General features: G+C 40.4%; 1 protein-coding gene across 2 annotated transcripts in view; it reads right to left on the reverse strand.

Moving 5' to 3' along the window:
* The window catches only part of ttyh1 (tweety family member 1), a 21,413-nt gene extending 7,962 nt beyond the window's left edge, over positions 1-13,451 (reverse strand). Inside the window, exons 1-6 of one of the 2 annotated variants that reach the window (XM_068735266.1) lie at positions 13,323-13,451; positions 12,610-12,754; positions 8,861-9,026; positions 7,188-7,417; positions 4,285-4,396; positions 2,535-2,869 (exon numbers count right to left, since the gene is read on the reverse strand). In XM_068735266.1, coding sequence (XP_068591367.1) covers positions 2,535-2,869; positions 4,285-4,396; positions 7,188-7,417; positions 8,861-8,995 — 812 coding nt within the window. In that variant the 5' untranslated portion in view covers positions 8,996-9,026; positions 12,610-12,754; positions 13,323-13,451. Of the gene's footprint in view, positions 1-2,534; positions 2,870-4,284; positions 4,397-7,187; positions 7,418-8,860; positions 9,027-12,609; positions 13,241-13,322 lie in introns of those variants that run through there. The other variant, XM_068735267.1, reaches the window with a different exon arrangement.
* Between the last annotated feature and the right edge of the window lie 605 nt (positions 13,452-14,056).

The following is a 14,056-nucleotide window of genomic DNA, read 5'->3' on the forward strand; positions in this document are numbered from 1 at the left end:
GTACAACTGCTATGTTATGCTGTTTTAGCACTACTAGCCACAAATTTGAAAGGAGGAACTGTTATTCTTATTTAATTTTATGGTCTATAATTTTATGTTGTTGTTGTTTTCATCTACGGTTTTAATTTCTAAATATTTTTGACTGTGTTTAGATGATCAGAGTTGGTTGATTAGGATGACAGCACTTTGATTTTTATGTTTTTATTGATGAATAAATGTGACCTTGACCCTTCAACTGCTCCTCCATTGAGAATGGTTGGACTTAATTTGATAAACCGTGTTAAGTAGTGGGTTGGAAATTTGCTAAATAACAAATGAAGTATTTGATTTTGTCAGGGAATGATTTAGTTTACATCCAGTTACAATCTCTGTTCTACCAGTAGAGTTGATCCAGGAGAATACGTGATGGGATGAGACGATCTGGATGTGAAGTTCAGTCTTAAAGTTTGGTATGAAGTTGTTCAGAGTGGCAGCAGTAGAGCTCCTCACAGAGCAATACAGCTAAAATGTCTCCTTGCATATTTATTATTAGTTTTGACTTGTCATCCTAGCCACTATGTTCTTGGTGATGGGTGAAATATGCAGCATTCCTTTCATCACATTTTTCCACCTGATCTGGGATTAAAACTTGCAATCTTTTTCCACCTTTCCATGAAAGTGTAATAGCATTATTGTATTCTGTTAACAGTACTGATCTGGGATATATATCAATGTCTCTTTAAACAGAAGTGAGACATTCACTTAATGTGTGTCTGTGGTAGGACTGACTAGCATTATCTGCTATTGAAGATAAGGCAGACACAGGACTCCACTGTGGTGAAGTTAGGTTGCGGTTGAACCTTACTTCACCTCTCACTGTTTAAAGGGAGGGATGGATTACATTGTCTGTGTGTGGTTAGTTTATCGGAAGCAGTACTTCCATGATGTTATTATTATGGAATATAAAAGCATCCAATTGACCCATTATGAGCCAGAACATTTTGGCCCTTTTGAAAAAAGTTTCCATTGCATTACCTCAACAAAGCCACCCATCTTGATAAACATGCAACATTTATGAAAGGCTGGTTGAGATAGTTTCCTCAGCCTCAACACTGTCAACAGTGTTGATAAACAGCCGTTGTTAGTTGTGAAATTGATCCAGATGGTTTATGCTCCTCCAAATCTGCTTTACTGTATTAACCTGTCAGAATAGGAAATGATTATAGGAGCAGACTGGAAACGTCCGCTGGATACAACTAAAGTTTGCAGCCTCCAAGTCACAGAAACTGGTCGCTAGATGTAAAGCAGTTACACATTGAATGATAGATAAAATGGGCGTTGCATATACGGTATTGAATCCTTTTTAAAATTACATTACTTTTTACTCTAATACCCATAAAATGGGCATCCATGGATTGATTGTATTTTAACTTCTGATGCTTCTGCTGTACAAGTTGTAAAAAGTAATACTTGTGACTATCTAAGTAAATCTATGTGTTTATAGCCACAATGTTAAACTACCGGATTGAAAAACTGTCAGATCAATAGTAGTGGATAATGAGTTCTGTAAATAGGAAGAACAAAAATCCAGATTGTTTTATAAGAAGAATGGGTTACAGCATCTATTGTGTTGGAAACAAGATGGGAATCATTGTTTCTTACACAATTACAAAGAGCAACAGATACATTTATGAGTAAACTTCTCAGAGGTCAGATTGTCAGCAGAAAAAGGACATGAACAGGCAAACTGGGAGAAAGCTCTCCTCTTATTTGCCAGAGAGCTGACTATTGCTCTTTACTATTGTTGTTGCAGTGGTAGAAAACATTTGTGGGGCATTTCTGATTCTACGCATGAACCAAACATTTTGGAAATATGTGTTTCCTGTTAAATGTAGTTACTTAAGAATATTTTTTGTTGATAAACAAAAAATTATATAAAGCTAGTTGAATCTGAGATAAATCAATATAATATCACAGTAACACTATATTTTACTGGTCAGTTTTCCTTGGAAGTTTCCGAAAAAGAAACATATGGTTTGGTACTGGTTTTAGGGACATTTAGTCAATTTTTTATGTTTCTGAAACTGCTCCATTAATAGAAAGAAAATGTTGCATTAATTGTGCATTATTCATTAATAACTGGAAAAATAGTTTGTTCATATGAGAAAGTTTGACAATTTTTGCATGTTCAGTTAGCAAATGAAACACTTTATTTTTCTTCCAGTTAGAGCCAAGTTAGGCCGTTCTTTATAGGGAGCTTCTTTGAATTTTGTTTTAATTATTTGGAAATTACAGACCCATAAAACAAAGTGCTAAAATGCCGCTTTAACAAATTATATTGAATTGGCTTTTAATCACAATATATGGGATCATGCAGAAATATATTTGTATCATATTTGTATTGTATTGTGGGCCATGTATATGCACTGAATCATCTGGAATACAATATGCATCCAGGAACAGATCCCGGCAGCACTTAGTATCATTTACTAATAACAATCTATGAAATAAATCTATACCTACTAGTCAGATGGAGATCTGGACTGCATCCTCACCTGTAGTCCTCATTGACCATCAGCGTGTTGGCCGCCCAGCCAGGTGAGAAGGGGCTGGGCATCAAGCCGCCGGTCGGCACCATTGTAGGGGCCACAGAGGGAGGTACTGGGGTCAGAGGTATGATGGACGCCCCGCTGATACTGTCATTGCCCAATCCTGCGTCCACACTGGACCGAGCCAGGGAGATGGAGGAGAGGAGGTTGATCACGTTCTCAGATAACCTCCGGCAGTTCCGCGTCAACGCCAGGAAGGGTTTACTGCCAGTAAAGAGCTCCTCCATTGAGGTCAGGGGGCCAGAGACAGACAGCTGCAGCCCAGAAATTGTGTCTGAAATCTTGGAGTGGGAGGAAGTGGGACGGAAACCACAAAATTGAAAACACGATGCTCATAAAATGGTGGTCAGCTTAGAGTGGTTTTGTTATGGAGATAGAGAACTAAAGATTATGGGCACCTCGGTGCCCTGAGTTGAATACTGCATGTCCCTCATTTTAACACAACAAATTAAACTTTTACTTTGCAAAGAACAAAAGGATTTCCTTTTACAAAAATATTTTAAAACAAACAGGTTTTTTTAAATTGGCTTAGAGAACATCGTAGATTGCAGCAGTACAGACAGAATTGAGCACACTCCTTTTGAGACATGTTTTTGTATGACTCTGCAATCATGATGAATAATTTGTTACCTGTCTCATTCAGAATAGGGTCGTTTAAGCCTATTGTTTGCAGCTACTGCTTTTTAAGAAAGCTTCTGTCTTGTTATTCAATATCTGACTTTTTTTTTTACCTGTATATGCATTTCTAAATAGGATATACATACATTCCTGTATTTTACATAAATGTAAATAACATAGAGTGTATAGTCTTAGTTTTTATTTTAGCTTTAGTCCATGTTTCTTCTTCTTTATTATATGATCTCTCTGATATAACTTGTCTTCCAGCAGCACAATTTATTTTCTTCTTCCAGTTAGGTTTTCTTTTAATTTCGATTTCAGCCAACTTCCTATTCTTTCATTTTGTTTCAAATACTATAAATATATGTATCTTTCATTAATTCAGGATTTCAATGGCTGCTTGTGATATCAAATCTTTCACACAAACAAAATTACCTTTCTAAACATTTTAATAACAAATGTTATTAAATTAATTTAATTCCAGAGTAACTTATGTAAGGAATTCTACAAAGATTTGTTTATTTTTTTAATGTGTATTCCTAATTAAGTTTCACTACATGTTTATTTTACATTTTTGCATAAGTAAGTTTCTTGATAAATGTGTCTTATTATTCACATTTAGCAAGTCAATGTTTATATCAAATATAATAATAATGATTATATTATACATATTATTCTGTGCAGTGTCTGCGTGCCTATTCCCTTTTCAACTGTGTCTAATGCTATTGCTTTATGAGAGTCAGATCAGATATCTTGCTCTGATTTTAATTATTGATATGTTTCTTTGATATGCATTGACATGAGATGAACTCATTAACTCATGTGTTTTGTTTCTCTCTCATTTGGTTATTCATCATCTATATTACTGTAGGTCTCCTGACCTGTATCTTCAGTAGAAGGAGGACATTTAGCAGTCTGACACATAAACCACTGTCTGGCCACAAGGAAATCGATAAAAAAACAGAAGTTTGTATCTGATTTTTTCTCTTTGTCTGCAGACCACATGTGAGCATGAGCGCACACACACACAAGCAGGTTAGATATTCTGATAGTTTACTTGTGGAATTGCAACACTCACCAGCAGATCGATGGAAGCTAGCGTATAATTGGCTGTGAGAAGAGACGAGGTCAACTGATACATCCCATCATTAGCCTCACTGTTGCCATAGAAACCGATGCCTATGGCAACACTGCAAAGGGAGGGAAAAAAAGAAACATGAAAACATTGTGGGAGGTGTATACAAATGTGTGTGTGTGTGTGTGTGTGTGTGTGTGTGTGTGTGTGTGTGTGTGTGTGTGTGTGTGTGTGAGGGGGATAGAAGAATAGATAGCAGTGGCATAAATCTAATGTTTAATTCAGTGTGTATGTACATTTTAAATGAATGTGACACAAGAAGATAGAGCTGGAGAGGATGGGATGTGTGTGCTCTGAATGAGCATACCAACAGTGGAGCGCAGGGGAAGGAGTAAACAGATGATGGGAAAAAAAACTGACTCTTAGCACTCAACCGTTAAGCTCCAGCAAGGAAAATATTCGAAATGTTAAACAGAGCGACATGTTTACACGTCTTTCTGTTATTCAAATATTCAGATTAAGGCTCGGGCCAGATGTTCGTCAAATCCCCTCAAACCCGAGAGGAATGGTATGACCCAATCTCCCACAAAGTATGTGACCCAGATTAGAAAGCAGGGGGAAAAGGAAAAGGAGGAATGTGTGTCTGTGTCTGTGTGTGCTTTGCATTTCAAGCTGCCAAATGTGGACGCTGTCTAATGCAGCTGCATTTCAAATGGCTGTTTTTGTGCTTGTGACAGAAAAGGCCACCATCTGGAGGAAAGAGTGTCACATGAAATATTTTAAACTGCAGCACTATTTTTCCATCCTGTCTAGCGCACAAAGCTCTTGTATCGAGCATCAGAGGAGGAGAGGACTACATTACATTACGGTCCATGAGGGGGAGACACGAACCACATCAACCTACAGTCTGTATATGATGACATCATTATGACAGCTGAAATCAGAGCCCCGGTACATTATGTTCTGTGATGTAACAAAACAGTCCCAGTGCATATAAACGTGCAGGGAATGTACTGGGATATAATAAGCATTTAATTGCACTATAATTGTATGGCAGCACACAGCTGAGCCTGTAGCTTTAGATATAAAATGTCTGATGGGCAGCTGAGCGTTCCCCTCAGTGACTTCCCCTTTACAAGAGTGTTTTGGAAAGATGTCAAGCAGAATTTCTGTATAAGGCCCATGCAGAGGCAGTGTACTGACTTGATGACTGCATGGTCACCAGATCTGAGGGGAACACCGGTGGGTAAATGACTGCTGTACTGTAGGTGGGCGAGCTGAGCTCACCCTCACACACACAGCGATGACCACTAAAATACACACACGCACGCATGCACACACACACACACACACACACACACACACACACACACACACACACACACACACACACACACACACACACAGTGCTGTCACAGGTCTGTGGTTGGTAAACAGCAACTTAACGTGACCATCAGCTGTCACCCATGCCTCCTCTCCTCTCCTGTGACATTGGTGACTGTGTGAGGGACTAAAAAGCACATGACGATGGAGAAGGTGACAGCTTGTGATTCCCAACCTTGTTGTTGTTCCAGTTAAAAGGACTGTACTTAAGTCAAATGTTGAGGTAATTGTACTGTACTTGAGAATTTCTTGCTTTTATTACTCTATACTTCAACTCCACTACATTTCCGACAGAAATATTGTACTTTTTGCTGCTTTATCTGCTTTATCTGCTATAGTGTCTAGTTATTTTTCAAGATTCTACCTAAAAAAACATGAGATAAGCATTTGAAATACAATGCATTTTTAAAGATTTAACCAGTATTTCCCAATCTTTTTGGCTTGTGACCCTTTGTACTTACTACTTGTGCCTCTTGTCTCTTGCAGACATCTACGAGTTGTTTCAACAAAAAAGGATTTCCCCTTTAAACTTCTCAGATGTTTTAAATTAAAGGAATAGTTCATTTTGGAAAATAAGCATATATGCCCTCTTGCAGAAAGTTAGATAAGAAGAGTGATGCCACTCTTGCGTCAGTACTGTACGATAAATATGAAGCTACAGCCAGCAACAGATTTGTTTGGCTTAGCATAAAGACTTGAAGCAGCGGGGACAGAGTCAGGCTAGATGTCCCCCCCTGTTTCCAGTCTTTATGCTAAGCTTAACTTAAATAAAATAAACTAACCAGTTTGCTGGCTCATTAGTGGTATCAATCTTTTCATTTCACTTTCTGCAAGAAAGCGAATAAGCGTATTTCTCAAAATGTTGTTACTTCATATTATTGTTTCAGGCTCAAAAAGAGGTCAAATAATCCCCTTGATTAATTAGCTGCACTTCGACCAGATACAACACTAAAATTCTACTTATGCATTGATGCACCAGTGTTCACAATGATATTATCGGTGGTCGAAAAAATATTCAGAACTTTCTCTTAAAAGTAGAAATAACACAATATGAAAATCCACCACTTTAAGTACAAGTCTTATCATCAAAGTATACTTTCAAAAGTATCAAAAGTTATTGTGATATTGTTATATATGTATTATCAATACTGGATTATCATTACAGATGCATTAATGTCTGAGGGCCATTTTGGATGTTGTCGCTGGTTGAGGTGTAGCTAACTGATTGTTTATCTTGTATCTTATTGTGTATCACATTTTAAAGGTGTGTAAAAAGTAATCAGTACTTGGTTACTAGAATTAACTAATACTTCATGTTTTTCTGATTATGTAATACCACATAAGTTAAAATTAAATTTGAAATGCAGGACTTGTACTTGTAGTGGAGTATATTTACAGTGTTTCACTGATAGTTAGTGAGTTAGTTGAAGGATCTGAGTACTTCTTCCATCACTGCTAAAAGACGACTTGTGTATGTTGCCATAAAACGAAAGAGCTCAGTGTTTGTAATGACTCCTCCTCACCAGCACAGCGTGACAGACGCCACCGCCACCCACGTGACACAGCAGATGCCTCGCCCCTTCTTCCCGCTGTAACCGTGACCTGTGCTGGCATCTTCATCCTCCTCCTCCTCCTCTGATCCCTCGCTCCGGTCACCACGGTGACAGCAGCAGTAGTGTATGAGGAAGGAGAGGACCACCAGGAGGGAGATGATGAGAGCTATGGCTGATAAACTGGACAAAACCAACAGAGTCTGAGAAAAAGACGAGGAGGAAAAGAAAGGATGAGTCAGTGAATGTTAAAAATGTCACTTTAATTCCACTTTTTACAAGTGGAGAAGAGCAATTTGAGATGGTAAAATACCAACTAATCCTGTTAAATCCATAGCTTGTCATGTGGTCCCGCCTCCATTAAGTTGCAAGTAGCAGGAGATGATGGTATAAATTGTGTGCTTCAAATAGGTAGAAAAATCAAGCATACAAATAAACACTGCATGCAACACACATTAACATAGATGGACATTTAACACAATTAATTTGAGATGCTTCTTGACCATCCATACTTGATTCAAAGGCTTTAACCCATGAATCCCTGATCTGCATCATAGTGAATATTAATGTCACTAAACCATATCAGACTTTGCTTTTGATCAGGCTCCATGTCATAAAGTCAACATTACTGAAATGCATTTTGCTCCAACACATATCTACAGTATTATCCTTCATCCATCTGCCCGTCTGTCACTCCCCATTCCTCCACCTTCTCTCTACTGTATCTCACCTCCTGCTATGTGAAGCCCCTCCCTACCGCTCCACCCCTCTTTCACCACGCTCACCCTCGCTCTCACTCTCCTTCTCTCCCCCACTCTCCCCTCTCTTTCTTTCTATCCACACCACTGAATCTCTATTAATAATCTGTGACCTACTTAAATACACTCACTGCCACTCTCTCTCACTCCCACTCTAACTGTCTCTCTCTCCGTTTCTCTCTCTCTGCCCGGTCTTCTGTTCGGCAACCTCCTCGCATTACTCATTCCCTCTCTCGGAGCACTTTCAGTCCCTTTTGTCTTTCTGTTCTGCAGGATAATTTGCGTCCCCCCCTCTTTGTACCACAGAGAAGTCACAAACATGCCACTGTGAGACACTGCTGGCTGGAGCATTTGTATGAGAGCCTGTTGGAGGAGAAGAAGGATGAAAGCTTTGCATTTTGCAGCAGAGACTACACAGTGCAGAAACCTACAAGAGGACCATGTTGAATCTCATGCAGATCCCTGAAACCGAATTGCATAAAATATCTCCACTTTGCATGTACAGAGGAGGTGCATGTGAGCATGGCGAAATCTAAAGCAAGGTAAAAAATCAAAAAAGGTTAGATGTGAGCTAAGGGGCTCTTGGAGGCAACTAGTGCAATCTTCCCACCAATGATGAGGTCAATGAGTTGGCATGAACAGGGTTTTTTAAAGGACTGTAAATGCCATTATAGCTCGGCAGATTGCGTTTACATTCAGGGGTTTATGGAGCAATTTAAAGAGTGATGTAGAACAAATTGCCCATCTTCAAGTCACTCAATTGTAGTACAATGCACCTGTAGAGTTACAACTACATACAGGGGGATACAGCGCTGTAAATATTATGCAATGTGGCACCTCAGATTGGACAGTTACAGTACAGCATGTGGTGTGGCAGGTGTCTGTTACCTGCTGGTACTCCCAGCTGTCGGGGACAAAGATGTTGTCCTTCATCTGCATGGTGAGGTCCAGCCGGGGGAGAGCATGACACACTCTCACCCACAGTGAAGGGGTGTAGCTGGGCACCGTTGTCATGGCAGCCATTTTCTACTGCCACCGGTCCCCCTCCTCCACCCTGCGGGAGGGAAGGAAAGGAGGGTGAGAGTAGCCAGGATGTGAAGTAAGAGCAGAGGAGACGGGACGAGGGGAAGGAAAGGTGAAGGCCACTATGTCCCTCCTCCAATCCGGGCTCAATGGAGAAAATTTATGACCAGTGGTCACCTGTGCAGAGTAAGGGTCAAAATGTCAGCCACGGTTACTTGAAACAGACTCTTGGGAGTGTAAATCACAGTTCATATACATCACTCAGTCAGAGGCTGAGCTGAGTGTGTTTTTGCCTGTAACATTTCAGGTACAACAGGGTTTGGCTTCACTGACCTAATATCAGTTAATCATGGCAACATGATTTAATAAAGCTAACTTGTTATTAGCTTTACCCGCCCCTCTATTTGCATTAAGATTTCAAACAGAAAATAGCCTTCTTTTGATGAGCATGTAACATGCTCTGAGCTCAAACAACATGTCAATTAATTGATAAATCAGGCGAGTGACAGAAAATTAATATACAGCAATTTTGGTGATAATTTAAGTAATTTAAACAAGCAAACATGTAAAGTTCCTGCAGTTTCAAGTATTTCAAATATTGTGTAGCTTAAATTGAATATCGTTGGGTTTTGGACTGTTGATTGGAAAGAAAGACAATATTTCATACTAATTTTGGGCTCTGGAAACCTGTTTTTTGATATATCATAGCACAAAGAATCGAAAAAGTAATCAAAAGATTAAACCATAAAAACTGTTACTATAGCAGCCAGAGGGGTTTGGCCTTGAACCCGGGGAGATTACGTGACTATTCAAAGACCTCTCTCTTAACCTTATGAAGGGTATCTGCTATAGGAGCAGCGTGGATTATATAGGGGATATATGGGGTCTTTGAAGAAGTCTTCCTGGCAGAGTATATGCAGGAGAAGAACACTGTATTACGCACCAAGAGGACCATTATACAAAACATGATATATTTGACTGCATCATAAACCATTGCCTCCTAAAGCCGACCATGGGGGAGAAAGTAGGGTAAATACAAAGGGCAAATCCGGTTAGCCAAAACATACACTGGAATCCTCATTACAATGAGGGAGCGGAGGAGGAACAGAGGGCGAGACGAGAGCCCTGGTTGGCTTCTGATACCGGCTGTCCAGATTAAGAGACCGTCAGCGCTTTACTGTTTACAGAAAGGAGCGCTTCAAGACAGCTCAAGAGAGGAGAGCACAGAGACGACCATTCACAACAACAGCACTGATGCTTAAATACAAAGGGTTATACAGCTCAGCTCAATGCCGATATTACAGACAGATACAATTCTGCATGAGAGTCGAAAAGGATCCAATAATGTCAGATAGATTCTGAATTAAAGGCTTTTGTTATCATTTTTTGCAGCTGTTATGTATTCAATACAACTTTCAATCAGCCCAGTATTCTACACTGCTGAGGCTTTTTACGATCCCTGTTGATTTGTGCATACTGTGCATGATAAAGTTTAGATTTAGCCACATGGCACAGTCAACGCCAGACAATTTCCCTTTCAGATTTGGGGCGTTTATGGCTCAGAACAAGTTAACAGCTCGCCCACTGGCCAGACAGGGTGGCTGTAAGCCCATTACAATAAGCCTGTTCACCTTAATGGTTCCAGCAGCCCAACTGTCACAAATCAAATCACTGCCAACACTCCATTTCCCTTATTAAAATGGTGCTGAACATATTGGTTCACACGCTGTGAGAGTCGCATCCATCCACCACACATCGGCAGTGCAAACAGATTGTGCACCGTTATATTTATGCATTCCTTCATGACCATTTATCTTGAGTGAATTCATTAGATTAGATGCATTTTAGCAGCTGTGAGGCAAGTCTACAAGGTGCATTTATCAGACTTTGGAGACGATAAAAGCTTTTTCAGAGGCATAATAATCAAGTGAGGGAATAATTCCGCAATCAAAGGAGAATCAGTCTACCTGTTGTAATCACCGCCAACAATAAAGTGGGTCAATATAGAAAAGCATTTCCTGTGATTGATGACAAACTGCACTAATAACGATTTTCCCCGTGAGGCAAATAAGAGGCTGAATACACCTTTATCAAACAACTAAAGATAAAGAAATATTAATCGCCAGCATGACAGCAGGTTATCCGTCTAATTGGGACATCACTTCTCACACAAAATCAATTCAAGATGTATGTAGAAGAAACACACAGCGGTGACAGACTTCAGGTAGGGTTCTCCTGCAACCCAGAAAGTTATTGAAGCAACTTAATGAGGTGCTGATGAAAGTGAGGGGAGGGGCAGGTCACGGTCCTGTGGAGCAGCAGTTACTCAGCAGTTGTCACAGATAGGAAGTCTCTACTTGACGTGATGTCTCCTGCCAGCTCGTTATCATGCCTTTTACCATTGCATAACTGAAGACAAATACATGTGATTTTGAGTTCAGTCGGTGGAGAAGAAAAGAAAAAAAAGGTACAGACAAGGAGCAAGATGGCAAAGAAACCACATACTCTCTCCCAACCGTGAGCTTTTAAGAAAAAGAAAAAGAAAACACAAAAAACAGGAGAATAATTCTGCCGCATTTAGTCTGCACGGAGCTCAGACGACACAGAGAATGAAATCACTTGCGTGATACGAGACTCCATGATGTCTGAATGTAAAGAAAAGGGCCATTTTGTGAGGCAGCTAATGAGAACAAGGCTGAGGCATCTCTGTCAGCTGAATTTAGGGTCATCTTTAGCACAGGAAATTCATCTCCACCTACATCTTTTTATGGCAATACAACTCTCTTGAGCAGAATATATAATCAATGTAGTCCTTTTGCTGCTGAAATGATGCATATAAAATCTTTTATGATTCACATTACAGCCAGAGCGGTCGTCTAACATCCTCCTAACAACAACCTTAATGACCATAATTTATGAGAGAAAATTACAGTCACACATCAGCCAGGAGAAATGAATTAACATCTTTATGAAGGATGCAAAGTTTGTTTTATGTACTGATGTGAAGCGACAGGAAAATCATTTTCACTTTACATTCATCTGTAAAATTGTTGTTCAGCTCCGAAATGAACCTTCAAAGTGAGTGCAGCTGACCGAAGGTAAGTGAGTGCAGCTCATAGTCACTAAGTCAGAGCGAATCAGTGCTTTGATGTGTGCAAGAGTCCAGCGTGACAAGATGATGGTGACAAAATGCTTCCACACGTCTGACCGAACAAACCAATGCACAACTAAATATTAACATTATCTTGCACATTAAAACAAATAGCCCACAACACATCTAGAGGAAATATGAGACAAATTAACTATAACTGGGTGGGAAATAATTGGATGCAATCAAACAACTGCAGCATCTTTTTCTACAAATGTCCATGGGAGAAGATTCAACCAATTGGTGTGATAGTTGAAAATATAAGCCTGAATCCATTTTGGCAATATATGGTGTAATGGTTTCATGATCATCCATCAAGCATATTTGAAAAAAATGTATCCAAATTAGCAATACACTGTGAAGTGGTGTAATGTGCATTCATCATATTTCACTGATTGTGGATTCATCTTTCCACCATATCAACAATTAAGCCGTAATGGACAGAAGAGAGAGATCAGTCTCTTACCTCAGTCGATTGTGTTGGGAGGTTTCTCTCTCCTCCTCGTCTCTTCACTCCGCCGGTGTCCGTGAAATATTAACCCACTCAAAGGGGTATACTGCCAGCCATCAACGCTTGATGCTCTTGAAAAAACATCATCCTGAAAAAATAGCTTGGAGACATGCCAAAAATATGTCAAAATGGGGGTAAAAAAGAAGGAGCCGATAATTCTTGCGGTTATTGAAATGTTAAATAGCCAATAATTGATTGGTTGTCTGGTGACAGTGGAGAGGTGCTTGTGTTGATGGATGAGAGAGGAGCTCTCAGTGAGAGCGAGCGAGCGAGAGAGACAGAGAGTGAGAGAGAGAGAGAGAGAGAGTTAGAGAGTTAGAGAGAGAGAGAGGGATTAAGATTGAGGAGACACCCCTAAGGGACCCTTTATCGTTGCATTGTATCGTTCCTTCGTAGCTTAACGCCCAAGCGACTTCACAACACGATATTGCCCAAAGATAATTAATCTGTTAACGGGGATTAGCAGGGTCTAACCCCTCAGTCACTTCAAAGTGAGGCACACTTGTAATTGCCGACCCCCACAAACCATCCACGCACACTCCCATGAACCCGACCAATCTCCGTCCAGACTACCACACTGAACCCTGACCGGATTACTGAGAGAAAGAGTCAAAATGCATCCAATGCGCTAGATAATAGTGAAAATAGAATTAAAAAAATCCACTCACATGTTGGGTGCAAAACAGTGAACTCCTGCCTATGACAGCACTGTTAAGGCTGCGACGTGTCGGGGAGCTAATGTGAGGCAGAGATGCACATAGAATTAAGAGTAAGAGAAGTGAATAAACACACATAGATGAATATGGGAAGGGGGGAGATGCAGGGGAAGGCGAAAAGTGAGTTCCCAGGGAGTGATGCTGAGAGAAAGAGGGAGGGAGGGTGAGAGATGGTGTGAACAATGAATAGAGGGGGGGAGGGAGGGAGAGGGGCACCATGCAATGGGTTTTTAGGCAAAACCAGCTTTCAGTGGAGGCTGCAGAACAGCATCAACACTGACTTAGTGAGGAGGCAGGAGGCAGAGGAGGACGTGATAGAAGTGATGAGAGCATGCTGATTGATGGAGATGCTCGGTGGGTTGATTTGACTGAGAAATGCAAATTGGAGATATAATGGTGTAAAAAGAGTATGGTGTTTGTCTGGCAGTGGAGGAAGAGGGGCAGAAGCAAGCGAGCAAAGAGGGAGGGGGCAGCGTTAGTTTTTCTGTGTCACTGAAAGAGAGTGGGGGAAGGGAGACAGGGAGATAATGTGAGCGAGGGAGCAAACAGTAGAGAGCCAGAGAGCATACTCACTGACTCATATAGCCTATGTATAGTGTACGTATGTATGTGTGTGTGAAAGAAGACAACATTATATTATGTATGCAAGAGTTGTTCAGGGAGCGTTTACGCAGCCTTCGTGTCTG

This window comes from Cebidichthys violaceus, unplaced genomic scaffold (assembly GCF_023349555.1).
Source record: "Cebidichthys violaceus isolate CVI_PGR_0920_01 unplaced genomic scaffold, fCebVio1.0.p SCAF_7, whole genome shotgun sequence".
Classification (NCBI taxonomy): domain Eukaryota; kingdom Metazoa; phylum Chordata; class Actinopteri; order Perciformes; family Stichaeidae; genus Cebidichthys; species Cebidichthys violaceus.